This window comes from Limanda limanda, chromosome 10, assembly GCF_963576545.1.
Source record: "Limanda limanda chromosome 10, fLimLim1.1, whole genome shotgun sequence".
In the NCBI taxonomy this organism is placed as follows: domain Eukaryota; kingdom Metazoa; phylum Chordata; class Actinopteri; order Pleuronectiformes; family Pleuronectidae; genus Limanda; species Limanda limanda.
Window position 1 is genome coordinate 26,929,933 of NC_083645.1, and position 22,715 is coordinate 26,952,647.

Genomic DNA, 22,715 nt, shown 5'->3' on the forward strand with positions numbered 1-22,715 from the left:
CTGCAAGATAATACACTCTATTGTACTGTATTCTACTGCCAGATACTGCAAGATACTGAAGTATATTCTACTGTATTCTACTGCAAGATAATACACTCTATTGTAGTGTATTCTACTGCCAGATACTGCAAGATACTGAAGTACATTCTACTGTATTCTACTGCAAGATAATACACTCTATTCTACTGTATTCTACTGCCAGATACTGCAAGGTACTGAAGTATATTCTACTGTATTCTACTGCAAGATAATACACTCTATTGTACTGTATTCTACTGCCAGATACTGCAAGATACTGAAGTATATTCTACTGTATTCTACTGCAAGATAATACACTCTATTGTACTGTATTCTACTGCCAGATACTGAAGTTCATTCTACTGTATTCTACTGCAAGATAATACACTCTATTCTACTGTGTTCTACTGCCAGATACTGCAAGATACTGAAGTATATTCTAATGTATTCTACTGCAAGATAATACACTCTATTGTACTGTATTCTACTGCAAGATAATACACTCTATTGTACTGTATTCTACTGCAAGATAATACACTCTATTGTACTGTATTCTAATGCAAGATACTGCAAGATACTGAAGTATATTCTACTGTATTCTACTGCAAGATAATACACTCTATTGTACTGTATTCTACTGCCAGCTACTGCAAGATACTGAAGTATATTCTAATGTATTCTACTGAAAGATAATACACTCTATTGTACTGTATTCTACTGCCAGATACTGCAAGATACTGAAGTATATTCTACTGTATTCTACTGCAAGATAATACACTCTATTGTACTGTATTCTACTGCCAGATACTGCAAGATACTGAAGTATATTCTACTGTATTCTACTGCAAGATAATACACTCTATTGTACTGTATTCTACTGCGAGATACTGCAAGGTACTGAAGTATATTCTACTGTATTCTACTGCAAGATAAAACACTCTATTGTACTGTGTTCTACTGCCAGATACTGCAAGATACTGAAGTATATTCTACTGTATTCTACTGCAAGATAATACACTCTATTGTAGTGTATTCTACTGCCAGATACTGCAAGATACTGAAGTATATTCTAATGTATTCTACTGCAAGATAATACACTCTATTGTACTGTATTCTACTGCAAGATACTGAAGTTCATTCTACTGTATTCTACTGCAAGATAATACACTCTATTCTACTGTGTTCTACTGCCAGATACTGCAAGATACTGAAGTTAATTCTACTGTTTTCTACTGCAAGATAATACACTCTATTGTACTGTGTTCTACTGCCAGATACTGCAAGATACTGAAGTTCATTCTACTGTATTCTACTGCAAGATAATACACTCTATTGTACTGTATTCTACTGCAAGATACTGAAGTATATTCTAATGTATTCTACTGCAAGATAAAACACTCTATTCTACTGTATTCTACTGCCAGATACTGCAAGATACTGAAGTATATTCTAATGTATTCTACTGAAAGATAATACACTCTATTGTACTGTATTCTACTGCCAGATACTGCAAGATACTGAAGTATATTCTACTGTATTCTACTGCAAGATAATACACTATATTGTACTGTATTCTACTGCGAGATACTGCAAGGTACTGAAGTATATTCTACTGTATTCTACTGCAAGATAATACACTCTATTGTACTGTATTCTACTGCCAGATACTGCAAGATACTGAAGTATATTCTACTGTATTCTACTGTATTCTACTGCAAGATAATACACTCTATTGTACTGTATTCTACTGCCAGATACTGCAAGATACTGAAGTATATTCTAATGTATTCTACTGCAAGATAATACACTCTATTGTACTGTATTCTACTGCCAGATACTGCAAGATACTGAAGTTCATTCTACTGTATTCTACTGCAAGATAATACACTCTATTCTACTGTATTCTACTGCCAGATACTGCAAGATACTGAAGTATATTCTAATGTATTCTACTGCAAGATAATATACTCTATTGTACTGTATTCTACTGCCAGATACTGCAAGATACTGAAGTATATTCTAATGTATTCTACTGCAAGATAATACACTATATTGTACTGTATTCTACTGCGAGATACTGCAAGGTACTGAAGTATATTCTACTGTATTGTACTGCAAGATAAAACACTCTATTGTACTGTATTCTACTGCCAGATACTGATGTATATTCTACTGTATTCTACTGTATTCTACTGCAAGATAATACACTCTATTGTACTGTATTCTACTGCCAGATACTGCAAGATACTGAAGTATATTCTAATGTATTCTACTGCAAGATAATACACTCTATTGTACTTTATTCTACTGCCAGATACTGCAAGATACTGAAGTATATTCTAATGTATTCTACTGAAAGATAATACACTCTATTCTACTGTATTCTACTGCCAGATACTGAAGTTAATTCTACTGTATTCTACTGCAAGATAATACACTCTATTGTACTTTATTCTACTGCCAGTTACTGCAAGATACTGAAGTATATTCTAATGTATTCTACTGCAAGATAATACACTCTATTCTACCGTATTCTACTGCCAAATACTGCAAGATACTGAAGTATATTCTACTGTATTCTACTGCAAGATAATACACTCTATTGTACTGTATTCTACTGCAAGATAATACACTCTATTGTACTGTATTCTACTGCCAGATACTGCAAGATACTGAAGTATATTCTACTGTATTCTACTGCAAGATAATACACTCTATTGTACTGTATTCTACTGCCAGATACTGCAAGATACTGAAGTATATTCTAATGTATTCTACTGCAAGATAATACACTCTATTGTACTGTGTTCTACTGCCACATACTGCAAGATACTGAAGTATATTCTAATGTATTCTACTGCAAGATAATTCACTCTATTGTACTGTATTCTACTGCCAGATACTGAAGTTTTTTCTACTGTATTCTAATGCAAGATGACAAAGATGTATATAATACAAAGCACGTTTTACTACACACTATCTGGACTTCAGTACAAATGAACCATATTTACTCATAATAATGATAAGTATTACAGCTTATGTAACATTAACACTGAGGCTGGTCATTAGTCAGACAGTTGTAAATACTACTTGTATTATACTTCAGTTATTCACTCTTTAAATAGCTAAGATCACAAATGACTCATTGTCTTTGCACCAGTCTCTGGCAGCAAGTGGAGGTTTTGTTAAAGTCCTTTGGTTTTCCTCGTGCCGGAGTTTCCAAAGTGTCATAAACCTGATGTTTGTATCTGAAGTCAGATCATGAAGTACACGAGGAGTATTTGTGACCAGCAGACTGATCCTGGAGATGTGAGGAAATGAAACCAGATGCGTCTCAACGTTTGTCTTCATGAAGGAGAGAAAGACCCTGACGTCCTCGGAGGAGACACATTCACACAAACAGGCAAATCGTCTGTTTCTGAGGAACAAACTCAGCAATTTGTCTTTTTGCCACGAATGGAGTGAAGTATTTTTAAGGAAAAAACGTGTCAACACAGCGAAGGAAGAAAATTCACCTGAAATATTGACAGATACTTAATTGCTCAGAAGTCCTGGGAGATTTCATCACAGTAAAACAACTACAGAAGTACATTATCATCTCTATATCCTATATATATATATGTATATATATATATATATATGTATATACATTCATATGTATATATAAACCAAATAGACGTTTCCGTGACGTCCATGGAAAACGCCTCCTCGTTGCATAAGTGATTGACAGACAGAACCATGGTCAGGGAAGAAGAGAAGAATAAAAAAAAAAAGAAAAAGGGAGAAAGAAAAGGAAAGTACCTTTCTTGTGAGTAGCTTCATTTTTGCCTTTGGGGTCTAATAAAAAAAAAAAAAGATCAGAATTAAACACAGAATACTTCTAACAACACGTCAGCAGCTACACGTTGTTTGTCCTCGTGAAGGAAAACAACTGCTTCGTCTCTCGAGGAGCCAACAAGACAGCAAGGCTGGATCAGCTGAGGGGGGGGGGGGCACGTCTGCCAACGCTCAGCAGGGGGGAGCGTGTGGCAGGGGGGGCCGAGTCGGGAAGGGCAGGGGGGAAGGGGCGCATGGGCATGGCGGAGGGGGCAACATACTCTGAAGGCAATAGCGGGAGGGAGGGGGATGCATGAGCCTGTTGAGGAGCAATCTGACTACAGCCAAGATGGAGAGCAGGAGGAAGAGGGTTGCAATGCAGATCTGTCGACAGGAGCCGAAGTATACGACGACTAGCAAAATGCACTAGAGGAGATGCAAGAGGCCAGAGAGAGAGAGAGAGAGAGAGGAGGAAGAGGAGGAGGAAGAGGAGGAGGAGGAGGAGAATGCAAAGACTACATGTCAAACTGGCTTCCTTTGGATCTGGAGCCTCATTCGGCCTTCCAGGAAATTGCACTTTTGATATATTTTCGTTTTTTTAGGCAAACAGGTTGATGAGTGAGATGCATATTCCACAAAGACCCGACCGCCCCCCCCCCCGGGATGAAGAGAACCCGACTGATGAACGGATCCTCGGTCCCTGGACTCCGGCTTCAGACGAGTCGCTGTGACCTCACATGAACGCATGAATGATTCTCCCAAATCTGAAATGAAACCCGGCTCCTTACTTCAAATGGGCGACATTAATTTGGAGTCATTTGGCTGAAATGGAGCCGATCGGAATGACAAAGGGTTCGACTCCCACCCGAAGAATGTAGATCTTCGACTTCCTCCTAATGGGTCACATAATTCCAGTCGTACCACAGAAAGTTTTATCCTTGCAGCGGAACTGATTTATATTTCTGTCGCAGAAGTGGAATTTAAAGCTGGAAAGTTACGGCTTGTTCTATAAAGTCTGAGAATCTGTGGTTTGATGGATTCATCCAAGAAGTACGAGCAAAAGAAGCAAAGAGACAAAAGGTTCAATGTTCTCGGAGCAGTTAATAAACTACAGGACCCAGAACTCTTCACCTTTCAAACTAAAATACACTGACATGAAAAATACACTGACATGACAACATGAGGTTTTGAAAAGAAATAAGCCTTCCCACAAATTCCCTTATGTAAAGGTCAAACATTGAACAGCTTGTTGTGACCTTCAAGCCGTTAATGGCTTTTCTCAGTAATGATCACATCTCGGCCTCTGACAGTTCATGTATTTCATTTTCCCAACAAAAAGTTAGAAATGTCACAGGTTTGTGTTTCCTCAGAATGAACAGCTTCATTCTCCTTCAGCCGCGGACGCAGAACTTTCTTCTCCTCCCGGCTCTCACTCGGTGATGGATGTCCTATTTATGTTCTATTCTGCTTCTGAAAACCCGCAGTGTGAACGGAGTAAAACCGGCGCCCGGCCCGGCTTCGCTGTACTTGACAAGTGCCAGCGTGAGGGATGGCGACCACGCCGCGGTGAAGTCCGGGAGCGATATTGTAATCTGTCATTGTCGGCGTGGAAAGGGGGGGGGGGGAAACGGCTCCTAAGATAGATGGGAAGTATTCGTTGTGACCATGAACTGTTGTCGACAGGTGACTTAAACTCTATAATCTGCCTGAATCCATGAAAGGCAGTTCCTCCTCCCTCCTCTGCACATGGTCCCGTCTCTCCGTGTCCGGGCTAAGCCTCGGCTTACCCCCCCCGACCGGGCAGTCTGTCCGACATCTGAGCGCCTGATCCCGGCATTAAACCCCCCCGCTGGCTTTTGTTTTTTTGGCTGCGCTCGTCTGGCAGCGTGGATCTCATAATGCCCGGCTAATTACCAGCGCTGAGCAGAATCCATTCTCCTGGATTTGTTGGAACGAGGTGAAGAACCAACAAGAACAACAACAGGAGCAGTGGTGGGAAGTAACAAAGTAGAAATACTTACTGTACTTAAGTAGATTTTTCACATATCTGTACTTTACTTGAGTATTTATTTTCCTGACGACTTTTTACTTTTACTTGTTACATTTGAACAAAAATATCTGTACTTTCTACTTCTTACATTCTCAAACTGGCTCGTTACTTGAGCAGCCGAGGTTGGCGCACCTCTCTCTCTCTCTCTCTCTCTCTCTCTCTCTCTCTCTCTCATCTAGGGTTCAAAATTTGTAAAATTATACATTACATACATTATATTCATATTGTTGTTATCATTTTTCAGTCAGTTGAGATAAATCTTGAGGAGAAACATTTTGGATTGTTTTGTGTCTGTATAGGACTACTATAAAAAGCACTTTGCATTTTTAATTTTGGTACTTGTATTTTTACTTATGATACTTAAGTACATTTCAACACCAGCTACTTTTGATACTTAAGTACTTTTAATATGAGCTACTTTAAGACTTTTACCCAAGTCATTTTCTGACGGGAGACTTTAACTTTTACAGAAGTCACTTTCAGGTAAGATATCTGTACTTTTACTCAAGTATGGCTTTCAAGTACTTTGTACACCACTGAACAGGAGGCTGGATTTTGTTTTTGTTAAATGAGAGAAGGGATATTCTCCATCGCTGTCTTGTTTCCTCCGGAGTTCTCACAGGATGCATCAGCAGATTATTAGACCCGTCTGCCATGTCGACCCTGGAACCAGACACGTGATGGTGTCACAGCGGTAAACACTTCTCTCCATCAGGCGTTTCACACCCGGACGATGGGCTCGAACTTTCTCTCCGAGCTGCTGATTAGAGGTGTGATGGGTTTCCAGGGGAGGAGCGAATGGCCTTTTAGAAAAAAGCCATAATCCCTTCCCTGTAAACTCATTAGCCACGGACCAGTGGGCTGCAGAGGGAGGACGACGGAGTAATGAAGCCGTCGACTCTTCTCTCAGATCCCACATTAGCTTTAACATCGCCCCCGGAGCTGAAGGGATTCCCACGTCCTCAGACTGAGGAGGAACAATAACCCCGGGAGGTGTTTATAGCAAACTGTGGAACTGGAGAGAGAAACGGAGTTCACTCATTTTGACAACAAGACTCATTTGACTCCTGATGATTTCACTTTCAGACTTCAGCTGCTTCATTCGGCTTCACGTATCAGTCTCTCTCTCTCACTTCGTCTCGAGTGCCCTCTCACAACCGGCTGCCTTTTACCATCACCACCACCCCCCCCTTCCATTCAATATTCCTCTCTTCGCTGCCCTTGCCGTTCTCCGCCTCCTCTCGCTCGCTAGACGTTGAAGCACGATCAATATTTTTGTCATAACTCAGGAGAGAGAGAGAGAGTCACCTCTGAGACGACATTAAAATTCCTCGCTCTCCGTTGTAATATCGTCCCCCCCCGTCCAAATGTCCTGGCTCGGAAAGTCCGAGGCCATTACCTGGAATACATAAAGAGCTGGAGGACCTTCCTCCGAGCAAGGGTGCCCCCCCCCCTCTCTCTCTCCGGTGGGTTTGTGTGTCTGCATCCTTGTGGAAAGTATTAACGTCTGCTGCAAATGTTAAAAATAACTGAGGAATGCTCTCAGCCCACTGGGAACCGTGTTAGCATCAGAATCCCGGCGCTAAGCTCGTGGAATTCATCCTGAGTGAGAGTGAAACCCTGGATCTGCACTTCTCTCCAATCTCCTGTCGTAAGCAAGTTGGTTAACGGCTTGCAATGCTACCTTCCCTCCCTCCCTATACCCCCCCCCTCCTCTTACACTCTCGCTTCCATTTTCTTTTTTACCCTGCAGCCATTCCTCCACCCCACTCTCATTAGCATATGCCCATTAATCCCATTAAGTAGCCATTAGATAAGTGCTGATAACACCGAATGAACGTCAGGCTCTGACAGCGAATAACTACGCTCCCACCTCGTCACATTCAACCCCGGCAAGAGGAGAAGAGGAGGTGCAGAGAGCAACACGGGGGGGTGAGAGGAGGAGTGTGGTGTTGCTTTCTGTAATAACAAGTAAATGTACTGTCCTACGTTGTGTATTAACTCAAGTCTGCTCGAGAGGCAAAGTGACGAAGCTGTGGATCTTCACCGGAGGTTTGAGGTTTTCTCTGTTACACTGATCATCCCCGGGATTTGACAGCAGAGAGAGAGAGAGAGAGAGAGAGAGAGAGAGAGAGAGAGAGAGAGAGAGAGAGAGAGAGAGAGAGAGAGAGAGAGAGAGAGAGAGAGAGAGAGAGAGAGAGAGAGAGAGAGAGAGAGGAGCGAGCTTTACCAAACCAGCCGAAATAAAAGGTTTGCTTCCGAAGATGCAAAACCCGAGATCAGGAAACTTCCTGTGGCTTTTCACCTGTTCCTCACAGGGGGAGATGGAGATAGAGATGGAGATTGAAAGGGGGGGGGGGTCGAGTTTCTAACCAAAAGCTGAACTTGAAGCCATCGTCCTCGGTGCCGCTCGGCTTGAGTGATGATGAAGGACAAGGTCATGGCGGCGAGAGAGAGAGGAGAGTCGCAGCTGTAGTCTGTGCCATTCATCAAGTGTGTGCACACCACACACAACACACACACACACACACACACACACACACACACACACACACACACACACACACAACACACACACACACCTTCCCCTCAGTGCTTCTCTCTCTCTCTCTCTCATATACATTTATCTGTCCGCCTCCATGTGACCAGTCATCACCAGAGCTCGCCAATCAGAAAGGCCCGGTGCTGCGCCCGCCTGCTCATCCAGGTCAAAGGTCAAATAGGTTTCACCAATCAGTGGAATGGGAAAACAAGGCCGGGGAGCGACGAGGGGGGGGGACGAGGGGAGGAGACCCCGTCTACACCTGGTAGTAACACCTGTCCTGAGAGAGCCAATCACAAGTGGCGAGCGTTAAGTACGTGTGATCCCACCTGCTGTTAACGTGTGTGTGTGTGTCTCACTTCCCAGCGCTACATGTGAAAATAGTCACGTACGTCATTTGTGTTCGTTTTGACGATGTTGTTTTGAGTTTACAGATGTGTAACTGTGTGTGAGTGAGTGTGTGAGAGGTAGAGAGGCGAGCCAGGAGAGTCTGAATGAATCTCGAGCAGCTCTGACGAAAGTTTTGATCAATTTACTAAAAGTATCGATCATTAAGTGGTGATCAGTGTCGATATCGTGGTTTCAAACAAACCAACGAGAAGAGAAAACACAAAACTGCGAGAGTCCTTCACATGTGGACCAGACCACCTCAGATCGTGGTCTGCCAGGATCCGATAGCAACACGTGCACTTAGAGCCGTCTGCTAGTGATCGCATCCCATAAACCACAGGTTAATACCAGGTGTGAACAGGGTCTATCTGACATAGAAGAGGTAAATGGACATTAGTTGGATGGAGGAAACCCTTGTAGGAATGGTGGCAGGGTAAAAATAAGAAACGTAAGAATGAAAACTGAAAGAAACTGAAAGATACAACAATAATGTTGAAGGAAAGGACACAAACTAAAAAGACTTAAAGGAAAGTTAGAAAGCAGGTGGAAACAGTGAAAGAGAATAAAGAACGGATTAACATATAGACTGAAGGAAATAGGGGTCAGGTAAAGAATTAGGAAAGTTTTAGAAGCATGAAGGGGTCAATGAAGGAAGGAGGGAAGAATAGAGAGAAGAAAGAACAGAAACCACGAGGGACAAAGTACTAATAAAAGGATGAGAACGCAGGATGAGAGAACGAGAGAACGGATGAACTCATGGATTATAAATGGCTTGTCCTGAATGTGTCAGGAGTGTTTGCTCTCCTCTCTCTCTGATGGAGGAACCTGCTAAATCAATGGGAGGCTTTTTGCCCACACAGCGGACCCCCGGTCATGATCAGTGTAATTTCTTCTTTTCACGCTGGCACATTGGTAGCTTGGGGCAGATCTCATCTCTCCCTCCCTCCATCCACTGGAGAACGCTGAACGGAGGAATTAGCAGGACTCGTGCTAATGTGATGAGGAGGGAACTGAGGAGGTGGAAGTGAAGAACAGTCTCCAAAGCTAATTGTTCTCTAACCATTAAGTAGCTGTGGCTTTTACACATTCAGGCCACGCTCTTGTATCCTAAACTTCCTGAGAGTCGAAACGCTCCAGAGGGAGTTCTAGAGTTCTTCTCACTTTTCATGTTCTAACACGGTTTTCCACTTGATCCTCCTGTTCTAGTTTTTTGCATATTGTTATGATCCACACTGGCAGCCGCTGGTGGAGGTTCAGGACAAAGATCCACATCAACTAGAGTCACACACGCCCACAGAGAAGGTTTCAACTCGGTTCAACTCTCATGTCACGAGACCAAGTGACGCCTCAGTGCTTCAGAGCGAAGGCAGGAGTTGTGGGTACGATTCTTGAAAGGTAACAAGAAGTCGAACGTATCTTGCAAGTCAGCAAATCATTGCATAAAATTATAATAACTAATGCTTTTTGGATCAATTGATTGTGATTGATTACGTAGCAAACACAGCAATTGATTTTTCAGATCATCTTACACATGTTAATATTAAATACAACCCTAAACTGAACGTATGTTTCAGGTCAGAAAATCATTGCATAAGATTATAAAACTAATAACTAATGCTTTTTGGATCAATTGACTGTGATTGATTATGTAGCAAACAAATTAATTGATTTTAAGGATCATTTTACACATCTTAATATTAAATTAAACCTTAAACTCAATCTATGTCTCATTCCTCTTCTTCTTCCTCTTCTTCTTATTATCAGTATAAGTGGTAGTATTACCCTAGTACTCTTACACAAGTAGACTAAGTAATACCAGAGAACTGTGTAATCCTTCATTTTTTTTCCTTTGCTCTGTCTCATTCTCTGCAGTTTTTCGTTCCTTTGAGCCGTCAAGCTGTTTATTTGTTTATTTCAGGGACGTGATAAACTCTGTGGTGTCGTCAGCCACGTCTGTGACCTCACATCCTGTCTGCTCACAACAACATGACCGGCACAATCAGCTTAGATAAAATATCATCATCATCCTAAAGATGCAGTGACATCACAGATTGACCCGTTCTGAATACAAGTTCAGGAAGTTTGTATTTTTATATTCATCAAAGTAAAATTCTCAATGAATCATGACAGTGTAGTGACGTCATCAGCAGGATTGATCTTCTGCCAGAGAGCAGGTTTCATCTGAATTCAACTTTTTTCTTACTACATCACATTAGGAGAACGGCAAAAAAAAGCATAAAAGCTATAAATTCAAATAACCGTCACATCAGCCTGTTTAAATCCAGATTTGAAAAGGTCGATGCAGCGCTCGACTCAGTAAATCAGACTCGTTGACAACCGGAACCGAGGAACGATCATATTTTATAAAACAAAATGGAAATGGTCTCAAAAAATGGTCTCGCAGACGATGACGCATCACAAAACACCCGGAGAGATTCCTGTCACGTGAGGAAGCACGAGTGGTTTCAGCAAAAAAAACACCGAGTCACTGTAAATCACTTCCAGCCGTCCCAGTTTACCCACTAACAAAGATCACTGTATAATGGCTGAAACCTCAATGGCAAAAAGAGAGAAAAGCTGCATGACGTATGAGCTGAGCTTCTGTTTACCTGTGTGTTCAGTGTACAAAATATTAAGACCCCTGAGTGCAGGCACCGCCGGGGCCAATCAGTAATGAGACAGAATACATATTCCCTCCAGAGGTTCACAGGTTGTCCGGCCTCTGTGACCTCTGACCCTCAGTGTGGGCTAATTGGTTTTTGCCAAAATCAGACGAGCAGTGAATCGTTAAGTTTGAGTGAGCACAAGAAAAGTGATAATCAATAATAAATCCAATTAGCCAAACCAATGTCACAATTTCTAGCCAATTAGAATCTTATATTTGAACGAGAGGGATCCCACATGTACTGTACCTCTTCCTACTGATTAGACCAAAGTTAATATCTAGAGCAACTTAAACAAAACCTGCAAACCTCTTTTAAAATCCATAACAAGCAAAAGTGCGTCAATGCTGCTGTGGCTTATAAAAAAAAAAAGGCATCACATCTGTTATTATTGCAAGGTCAACAATATTTTGTACACTCAGAAAAACACAAATGAGCCGATGAAGTAGTTATAGAGCAAAATAAATCACTTGCATCTTAGTTAGGGCAGAAGTCAACATGCAACAAGGCTCAGATGAAATATTTCAAAGTCATAAAAAGGCGAAACTCCAGTTCTGATATTTCTGCTTCTTCCAATAACTCTTTGGAAAGATGCTTTATCTTCACTTACTGTTTTCTTCACACACTTTAATGAATAAGGACAGTTGCCCCAGTTCTCCAATCTTAAACTTGTTAGTTTCCAGAGTGAGTTTAGTACAGGAACCTATGACATGTGTCTTTATGGGGGCTTCCATTCAGGGAGAGGTCACTTAATATTAAATTATCATCATAACCAGCATCAGCAGCATGAATCATATTCAGCAGCACGCTCGTGGGAGACAGGCACATTACCTTGACCACCACAACAAGCACAGTGTGGACACCAAGGAATGTAGCACCAAGCTAACTTAAGCTAGCTGAGGTATTTCTTACTTAAGAGTCTTATTGGGGCTAAAGGTGCAGGAGAGGGGGGGTGGGGGGGTTATGTGGAGAAAGGGGGGATCAGGGTCTAACACCTGGATTTACCTTTGTTGTACACTGCAAAGGGCAAATGAAGAAGATTGAGAACAAATTGAGAACAGCCAGAGGTAAAGTTAAACATACAGCAACAGAATTTGATCAATATCAACAGTTTATGTATATTTAAAATACTTGTTTTCTTCGTCTCTTCTCAGTAAAACAAATGAATACAAACCTTCACGGGCGAGAATCTCGGCTAAAACCTTCAAAAGGTCATTCAGAGAAGGTAATGAAATGCAGAGACAACACATTACCGGGTCGTTTCGGGACAAACGCTTTGGAAACATTCCCCGTCTTATCCGCCCGAGCCGCGGTGGCAACTCCTACCTTTAAAGTTCGGTCGGATTCTGGCGTCGTAGCCCGAGACTTTGCCCATGAGCTTGTCCAGGAACTCGGACGGCGGCATCGGCGTGACGGCTTTCCTCGCGGCCGCTTCCTTCGACGCTGCCAAGCTGCAGGAGAGAGAGAGAGAGAGAGAAGAGGTTAGAGGTGAGGATTCTGTCATCATCACACATCAGATTCCATCGTAAAAGTTGTTGAGTTTCACATTCGAGGCAATTTATCACGAGCAATGATGACCTGGCAGTGTAACAAGCACCCGAGAGGGAACGGGGGGTCAAAGGTCACCGCTGACAATCGGCTGATAATGAAAAACTGAAGCACAATAAAGAAAAGAGAAGATTCCCTCCTGGAAACAAGGGCACGGACTAAAAATGACCTTAACCTGCAGTGAAGGTCAAAGAATCACTGGAAACCTGAAGCTGAACAAACTGGGACCAAGAAAATCCAATTAGTGAAGAGATTGAACTTAATCCAGTGTAGAGATGTTCCAAAACCATTTCTCATTCCCGATAGTTTGCTCATTGGCTGATACCAACTACCGTTAATAACATATTTAAACATCTGTGTTCTACAAACTCTGTGTTAGAAATAAACAACCATGAATTTGATCAGTTTGTTGGTTTTCTTTGGGGCTTTTGTCGTTTGTCGAATTAATTGTTTAAATTCTGCTGCTGCACCTTTTCCTTTTCATCCTTTCACCTCGGTGAACTCCTCCTGCTCCTTAACGCCTCTTCAAATGTGTTATGGGATTTCTTGTGTTGTAGCACCAGCGTCGCTCCTGGTAAATCTTAGATGTCGAACGTCACAATTTTGCTTGTGAGACTTTCCAGCGTGAAACTTCTTCAAATTGATGAGATTTAAGCTAAACTACCGGGAATCACTTCTTCTTTGCTTCTTTAACAACAGTACTTGATAGTGGAAGTACTTTTGTTTTGGAGCATTTGATTTCCATCTAAAGAATATTGCAGTTTTACCCTAAAGACTCAGTATCAGGATCTGTACTTAGATTTGCATACTCGCAGTATCTGAGGTATTGTTATCGGAACATCTTTACTCCAGAGACCAATCACAATGCCTTTCTCTTGTTTTTCAATTAACACTGATCCAATACCACATCCGTCCCATTTCCAATGGACATCCATCATATATCAATACATAACTGGTATTAACCAATTCATTGTTGATGTTGCTTCTTTCCCTGGAGGGTTTCCCAGCATGCACTTGGCAGAAACCAGCACCCATCCTCACCAGGGATTCAAGTAATATTCATTTATCCTCATTTACCAGTAATTCCATTAAGTTTTATCTAATTTGATTAAAAACTGAATAATTAAGAGTGAACTTTCACAGTCTGTGCTGACTGCACTTTAATGCATTAGTGGTTATTACACACTTCTTTTCCTAAGGTGTTTTTTTTTTAAAGTAATGCTCTAATTCACTTACCCAGCAGCGTGTCCTGCTGAGCGCCACATTGATTTTACAATATGGCCGTGGTATTTGCACAGTTGACTTCTTTACCTTATTAAGCCCATCATGCTCATTACATCCTCCGTGCAGAATGTCAAATCCCCAGGACGGCCTTTAGCCCCACCCACCCATTCACACACACAGACTTCAGCACTTACAGTCAATAACACACACACACACAGACACACACACGCACGCAGCTAATGGATAAAGTCAAGTAAGCAAACAGCTTTATCTGTAAAAAGACAAATAAACCACATTCATACAAACGGATGAAACACTAATTGGCTTCAGGGACCACACAACAGTCGTCAGGGCAACGAGACACTACAGCTGTGGAACTGTATTTGACTTGTGTACAGTAAATATCAACGTTAGCTTCATATGCAACAGTTTGACTTCCTGGGAGTTAATGAAGTGGAGGCTGCTGGTGTTCATTACGTATAGTGTAGAATGTAAATCTGTGTGTTTCCAATTACTGCACGTTTGCATTGAGAGGACGTCGAAACTAAACTGTTTACCACAGACGTGAGAATCAAGAAACACTTATTTGCTCCGTTGACAGCTGGGATACAGTCGTGTTTACAGTAAATATCCATATTAGGGTTTGTTTGGCTTGTGTTCCTACAAATTAATGAGTGTTCATGAATAACCATCAGTGAATCAGGAATGTAAATTATTTGTAACTCTGAAACTATTAAGAAAGACATGGAAATGTTTTCACTTTCCAAACATTTCTCTAACTTTTCCCAAAATTGTCCTTATTTACAAAAAAACTATTTGACTTTCAAGAATTTCACATTAAAAACCAAAGCAGCTGAAATAGATCTACAATAATCCCGACTTCTCTTTTCAACATGATTTGATTTTCCAAACAAAGCCTCACTTTCTTCAGAAAGGCCCGAAGCCGTCTCATCCATTTTAAATTAACATCCTGACTTTCCCAACACCTTCTCCAACCTCTAAAAAACGTCCGACATTTGTAAAGAACCTCCAGAAGCTCAAGTCACAATCTGAGCCGATGTTTATTTCATGACAAAGAATGAAATCCATCTTTTATTCAGGTGCAGCAGCTGATTATCAGTTATTGATGTCGCTCTCAGAGGCTGGATAATGAATTTAAAGAGACGCGTCCTGGGGGATCGGAGCCGAGCTGCTTCGCTGCGGCGGTTTGACGGAACAGGAAGTGACACGGCCTGCGTTCGGAGGACTGAGCTGACCCGTGGCCGTACAGCACAACTGCATCAGCGGCCACTTGTGGTGCAGTTTGTGTTTGATTGCATCACTTCCCGCGGCGCCCGCAGCCGGAGCGTGGACAGCAGTGTGAGAGCCGGGCTAAAAATACGCTGCTGCTGCACTGACCCAGTTCATCTGACTCCGGCTCCACAATGAGCTTTGTTAACCGACGTGACACAGAGAGACCTCCGAAGACCTTTTACACTTTCACTCGCAGAATTAATTACTGGGACCACAACTGCAATTATGAGACGACAGCTGCTGGGGAAACACTCTTCCCCTCGTATAGTGCGGAATCTAATTATATGAAAAATGATTTCAAGTGAATGTTCATGTTCAATTTATTGATTTGCACTTAGATTAGATTCCTAGACTGTTGAGATTAGGGGGGGGAATTGGCAAAAATGTGACGATTCAATAGTATTGCGATTCTTAACATATTGCGATACTGCAAGTATTGCGATTGGATTCTGCGATATATTGCGATTCATGTCCCCCATATTATTCAAAGGCATTACAAAAAATGAGGAAAATAAGACTGCTCAACTCACTTCAAATGTCACATTTAATTCTGTGAACAACATTGTCTTCTTCACATTAACTGAAGTGCAAAAACTTTGTCCTTGAACATTCAGGTCACAGGACCTTTGTAATTATTTTCTGAGTAGGAGACCTCTCACATGAACTCTGAGCTACCAGCACATAACTTAAAATTATTTAAATACATCAGTCTGAAACTCTCCTCGTCATGCTTTGCCAGCCAGGGGCTGTTACATATATAATTAAATATTGCAAAAATTGTAAATAAAGTATTAAAAAGAAAAAAATTTATATATATATATTGCAATACTTTGTGCTACAGTATCGATATAAATGCGTCGGCAAAATATCGTGATACTGAACAGAATCGATTTTTTCCCCACCGCTAGTTGAGATCCACTTCTTTAGAAAATTTGAAGTTTAGAAATTAAATCTTCAATCCATCTTTAAAATGTTGAATTGAGTTTGTCACAGAAATACGAGTTTGAATATTTGACTCAGATTTAATATCACAGCCTGAACATGTTTCTAGAGAAATTTGAATCGTGGCCAAAAAGAAAATGATTCAAAGCCTAAAGGGGATGTTTTTTAATTTTGGTTCTGACTCAGACAAACTTTCTCCGAGTGGGAGGAAGTTAAGAGTCGGTGTTGATGAGGAATTATTCATTTTGTTGTTGGAACATTTTCCCGGTGCAGCACTCAGACGTCCAGCTGCAGCCGGATCGTTACATCAAAGATTGAAAGAGGAAAACAGGATTTGTTGAGTAGGTTGAGTCGAGGTTCGACTTCAACAACATGATCTGACGCTTCCTCTGTGTTTGCTTTGCTTTTTGGTATTTTATCTTAAAGTTCAGAAAGTCCACGGATCAGACAAAACTAGAATCTGACTTCAAGCCAGAGGAGTCGGAGACGTCACCTTGGAACTCGAACGCTAGAGAAGCAAGAGAGCAGACATGAAACATCCAGAGTTTTCCATCTCGTTTTAAATGTTATCATCAAGATTCACTAAAATCCAACGACGGCTGGCGACTGGTTCAACTGGTGGTCACAGGTCAGAGGTCAGAGGTCATAAAATACTCAGAATATATAAGTGCTGCTAGATTTATCTGTTTGGACACGAGCTCGGGGGAAACCAAGTAGAAATTAAGAGATTTTATGGGCAGAGGGATGAGATATTAAATATATATACACAGATATGAGCTTAATGTTCTACTAGAACTGAGCCCAACCATTAAAATGATCTCATTTGTAATAACATGAAGATATTTGATGAATGCAGAATCTATTTTTGACAAACATTGGACTCATGATAACGTCCGTCCTGAGAGATCCAATCACTAGTGGACACTACTACGTCCTGTTGTTCACTCACAGAGTCTGAACTGGTAAAACAACAGCGACATTGAGTCATTAATTAGTTGAAGCTCCTGATGAGTGGCGGGGGAGGAGAGCTCCACCTCTGCATTAATCTCTCATAAACCCCCAATGACAGATGATACAGTCTATTGAGCTTAAATTCTCTCCTTCTTAAAAGCAGAACCGTTAAATTTGACTTTCAATATGCTAAACAGTGACGCGCGTGGTGATGAATGGAGACATTAACAATTCATAAACACGTAACGCAGCCGGCGCCGACGCTTTATCACGAAGCTGCTGATCAGAATCACAGTCCGCCGGGTGGGGGGGTGGTGGGGTAGGGGGGGGCGTGCTCGGAAAGCGAAATCAAACAGGACAAATCCCTTGTTAGTGTGTTTGCCTTGGGATGAATTAATGTACACAAACACAACGCTGGAGGGAAATGAACACAAACACACACACACATGCAGGTTCACACAAACTAGAAAACTGCTGTTCCTGCTGCTGCTGATCCTCCCAAATACACACACACAGAAAGTAACACACACAGACAAGGTAACACACGCATATATACACACACACACAAACACACAAACAAACAGGCTTTTCAACCGACTCGCCCTCATCACGGAAAAACATTGGAAAACAAATCATGCAGGGTAAAGCACAAAGAGGAGGTGGAGGGGGGGGTGACTCTGCTTATCTGAGATGAGTTTGTGTTTGCATGTGTTTGAAGGGGAAAGGGGGGGGTGCACATTAGGAAGAGGAGGGGAGGAAGGAGAGGAAGGAGAGGAAGGAGAGGAAGGAGAGGAAGGAGAGGAAGGAGGAAGGAGAGGAAGGAGGAAGGAGGTGAAGAGAGCAGCAAATGAAGTTTGGCTGCTGTCTCTGTCCACGCTGCGACCGGCTGCTCAGGTCACAGATCCTGTGGTCGTGTGGGGTCATGTGATCTGCTCAGCACACACACACACACACACACACACACACACACACACACACACACACCTCTCTCTCTCTGTTGTGACGATGGCAGCGCTGACGATGTTGTTAACAATCATAAATCTTCACGCCGTTAATGAGACGATAATATTCATCAGTGAGGATATTGATGATGCTGCTGAAGGTGAATTAACATTTGATAAATAACATGAAGCATCTCATGAATGATAATGATGATGAGGTTTATGGAATCGAACCCTTAAAGCTGCATCACAGTTCCAGACACACTGACTCTGGACTTCAGAGAACATCAGCAGCTTCCCTAAGGTTCATGCAGCTCTCTTTGTGTTTCTGTCTGTTTCCACGTCTCTGTTCCACTTCACAGCTCGAGCTGCTGTTTGCAGCCGCTTGTGTTCAGAGGAGAATCTGTGGAAAGCCACAGTCGGCTGCCAGTTCAGCAGCAAACAGCCAGAGAGCAGCTGAGGAGCAGAGTTAACAATTCATCTGGACTAAAGGAGAGTGGAGACCGGACGTGTGTGAACCAGGTGGTGACGAGCAGAACCTCAAAGGAAAGAGATGTCGATACTAAACTGAGTAAAAGGCACCGAATGTTTCCTGCATTTAAAGAGAAATAATATACTGATGTTAAATGTATAAACTGGAAAAACACACATTTTCAGTTTCTATCTGCTGCTTTAAATGGTTTTATTTATTTGTTTAAGCTTTTAAATGTATTTAAAGTGTCTTAACATCTTATTACCACGACATCCTGATCCTGTATTTGAACATTGTCTCTCTTGAGCTGTATATTTTCTCTTGAGCTGTATATATATATTTTTAGATATACACATTTTATTTTCTATTTTAAATTTTAGATATTCTATTTTATTCTATTTTATACTATTTCTATTTTATTTTTTTGGTTGTAATTATTGAGCATTGCTAGAAGAGAGCCTGTCACTGAAGTATTTCATTGCCAGCGACTGCTTCATGTTATTTTTGTGCATTTGATAATAAAAATCTTGAATCTTGAATCTTGTCTGTAGATGTTGGACGAGGTTCCGCTCTGTGTTTGTGTGTCTGAGATGTTAAATTATGACAGCGATGATCATAATTCATATCCCAGCTGATTCCATTAGAACCTCGATGACTGATGATGATGATGATGATGATGATCGGACCGAGAAGTTTAAGATCATTAACATCACATTGTAAACACCATCACGGCTTCTGATTAATAGTTAAGTTTGTATTTTGAAACGTTCACAAGTCAAGTGTCTTTTTGATGAATATCTCATGTATTTAAACATTTGATTCCCTGCGTTATCTCAAAAGAACACGATGTAGTGTTGGTTTGGACGGATCGGGGGGGCAGCAGACAGTTTGAGGGAATGATGACAAACTGAGTCTGACTCAGTTTCCTGCCTCATGATTCAGTCTCATTCCACTCAAATGCTTTAATTCTAAATGAAACAAACATGTCGATGGAGCTTCGGGCCGGTCGGGGGGGGCCGGTCGGGGGGGCCGAGACGCATCGAAGTCTGGAACATTAGTGACCTTTTAGCGTCTGAGACTCTGACCTTTCGGTGGCCGACCTTCCGTTTGGTGAGCCTGTGATTTCCTTTAAATGCCAGTGAGCACCGAGCCGACACGTGTCACCGTGAAATCAGATTCAAGCCAGAGGTGTCGAGACGTCACCGTGGAAACGCTGGAGAAGCAAGAGAGCAGATATGAAAAATATACAGAGTTTTCTATCTTGTTTTAAAAGTTATCATCAAGATTCACTAAAATCAGAAATTGCTTTATGTGTGGCCAGGAAATGTATAGCAATGACTTGGAAGTCTGATTCCCCGACTCTCGTAGACAGATGGTCTGTGGAAATAAACAGTTGTATTCCTCTTGAAAAGATTACATATAGTCTCAGAAAGAAATATAAGTTATTTTTGAAAATCTGGCAGCCTTATTTGGAATACATGGATACACCACCAACGGTACCATAGGACTGTAACTATTTAAGGCTCTGAATTACATTATGTACTGTGTCATTTTGGTATTTCTCTGTGATGTGTCATCCTATGCACCAACTTTTTTTTTGTTTTTTGTTTTCTCTTTGGGTGGGGGGAATTATTTACTTTATTTATTTAATTAGTTTTATTTCATCTATGTGTTTTTTTTTTTAATTTTGTTATGTAATTTTCTGTAATGTTTAATGTAGAGTGTTCTGTATGCTCTGCATGTTCTCAGGCATTGTGAAAATATTTGGAAAAATAAAATATTCTAAAAAAGATTCACTAAAATCCAACGACGGCTGACGACTGGTTCGACTGGTGATCACAGGTCAGAGGTCAGAGGTCATAACATACACAGACTATATCAGTGCTGGTAGATTTATCTGTTCGGACACGAGCTCGAGGGAAACCAAGAGTAGAAACGAAGGATTTCTATGGGCAGAGAGATGATATATTAAATATATATACACAGATATGAGCTGAATGTTCTACTAGAACTGAGCCCTACCATTAAAATGATCTCATTTGTAATAACATGAATGCAGAATCTATTTTTGTGTCAGACTCCCCCCCCCCGGCTCGTCCTTGTCGTGGTGACAGAAGGTCGTGAGTCTTCAGGCCAACGCTGCACTTTGTGTTGTCACTTGCCGAAAATAAAAAACCTGAGATCACCCAGCACCCCCACAGAAAAGTGTTTTTTAAAGCCTCAGACACAACCGGAAAAATCTGAATATCTAAAATAATATCAAATATCTTTGTACTATGTATTTCTGGTTATGTTAACACGCCTGTCTGTTTGTTTGTGAGCAATATTACACAAATACTACACAACAGATTCCCATGAAACTTGGTGGACAGATGTGTTATGATCAGGTTATAACTCATTCAATTTGAATGTGGATTCGAAACAGGGGGCGGATCCAGGACTGATATTAATGAGTGTTTGTAATTTGATGCAGATGGAAATAAAAATGTGGATCTAATGAATTTAAATGTTCAGTTATTCTAGTTATCGTTGTTAGTGCCCAAAACGTATACCACTACTACACCAACAGCCAGGAAATATAAATAACACAATAATGTTCATTTCAAAACAAAGTTAGAAGTTTTTTGACTCGTTCTTTCGCTGTTAATTCAACGTTACTCAGTAGGATTCATAACACAGGCTCTGTATTTTAAAATCTAGTTATTACTGGTTTCAGACAGAGTATTTTCCACAGATGCAGGAGACTGAGCAGATATAGAAACTTCTGAAAACTTCTTCATCATGTTTTCAGCCAAACGAATGGTTTCCCGAGCCCAGTTTGTCCAGAAGGCTTCACATTAAATGACCATCAGTCAAAATCTGAGCTGGAGATTCAGACACCAGCACCAATTTGGAACAGACCGAAAATATTTGTGCCTGGAACCACGAGTGTTTTCATCAGGGCCGAGTGATTTAATTCCAAAACATCGTCTAGAAGCTTTACACGGAAATATAATTATTCATCTGTGATGTATTATGAGGATTGTGAAAGAACAAAAAGTTTCCATCATTGAAAGGTTATCAATCTGTAAATTACTCGACTCACTGTGGCTGAGCAGAGAAAAGATACAGATATAAAACTTCTCTAAATGTTGAAGTAAAACTTTAATGTGATAATTGAGCTTATACGTCCTTATAAGAGCTTGCACTATTGTTGTTTTTCTCTTCAGCTGTATATATATATATATATTTAGATATATATATTTTATTTTCTATTTTAAATTTTTGATGTTCTATTTTATAATATTTCTATTATTGTTTTGGTTGTAATTACTTCAGCATTGCTAGAAGAGAACCTGTGACTCAAGTATTTCATTGCCAGCGACTGCCTAATGTTATTATTGTGCATTTGATAATACAAATCTTGAATCTGAATGTATACATCCTCAGTCTCTAGTTTCAAGTCTTCTTCAAACAGCTGATGTTCTTTGAGTGAATTATGATCATTTAGAGTCAAACAGATCATAAAGCACCTGATGTATTGGGGTGTGGAAACCACAGTGTGATTGACAGCTAGCACCATATGTCACGCTGGGTTGATACTTGATTAAGATCTGGTTCCACATTGGATAAATATAGATTCATATCAATATCACCTTTTCTAGTTTGTTGCATATGTATATTTAAAAAATGTACAAAACTATCTCGGCATGTTAAGGAAAGAGAAAGTAATTTCCTGGACCAGCCTGTTTATGTTTCAGCTCCAACATTAAATGGGTTCTCTCTCAACCTTGGTTCAAGGTTTATCTCTCCACCAGATTTCATGGGAATCGATCCAATAGTTTTTGTGTAATTGTGAAGAAAAACTAGTGACGTGAACAAAAAG

The 22,715-nt window shown here is 40.9% G+C and overlaps 1 protein-coding gene across 1 annotated transcript in view; it reads right to left on the minus strand.

The window, feature by feature from the left end:
• The window catches only part of glra1 (glycine receptor, alpha 1), a 104,974-nt gene that overhangs the window by 69,818 nt on the left and 12,441 nt on the right, over positions 1 to 22,715 (minus strand). Inside the window, exons 2-4 of the mRNA XM_061079221.1 lie at positions 12,806 to 12,930; positions 12,485 to 12,496; positions 3,820 to 3,855 (exon numbers count right to left, since the gene is read on the minus strand). Coding sequence (XP_060935204.1) covers positions 3,820 to 3,855; positions 12,485 to 12,496; positions 12,806 to 12,930 — 173 coding nt within the window. The remainder of the gene's footprint in view (positions 1 to 3,819; positions 3,856 to 12,484; positions 12,497 to 12,805; positions 12,931 to 22,715) is intronic.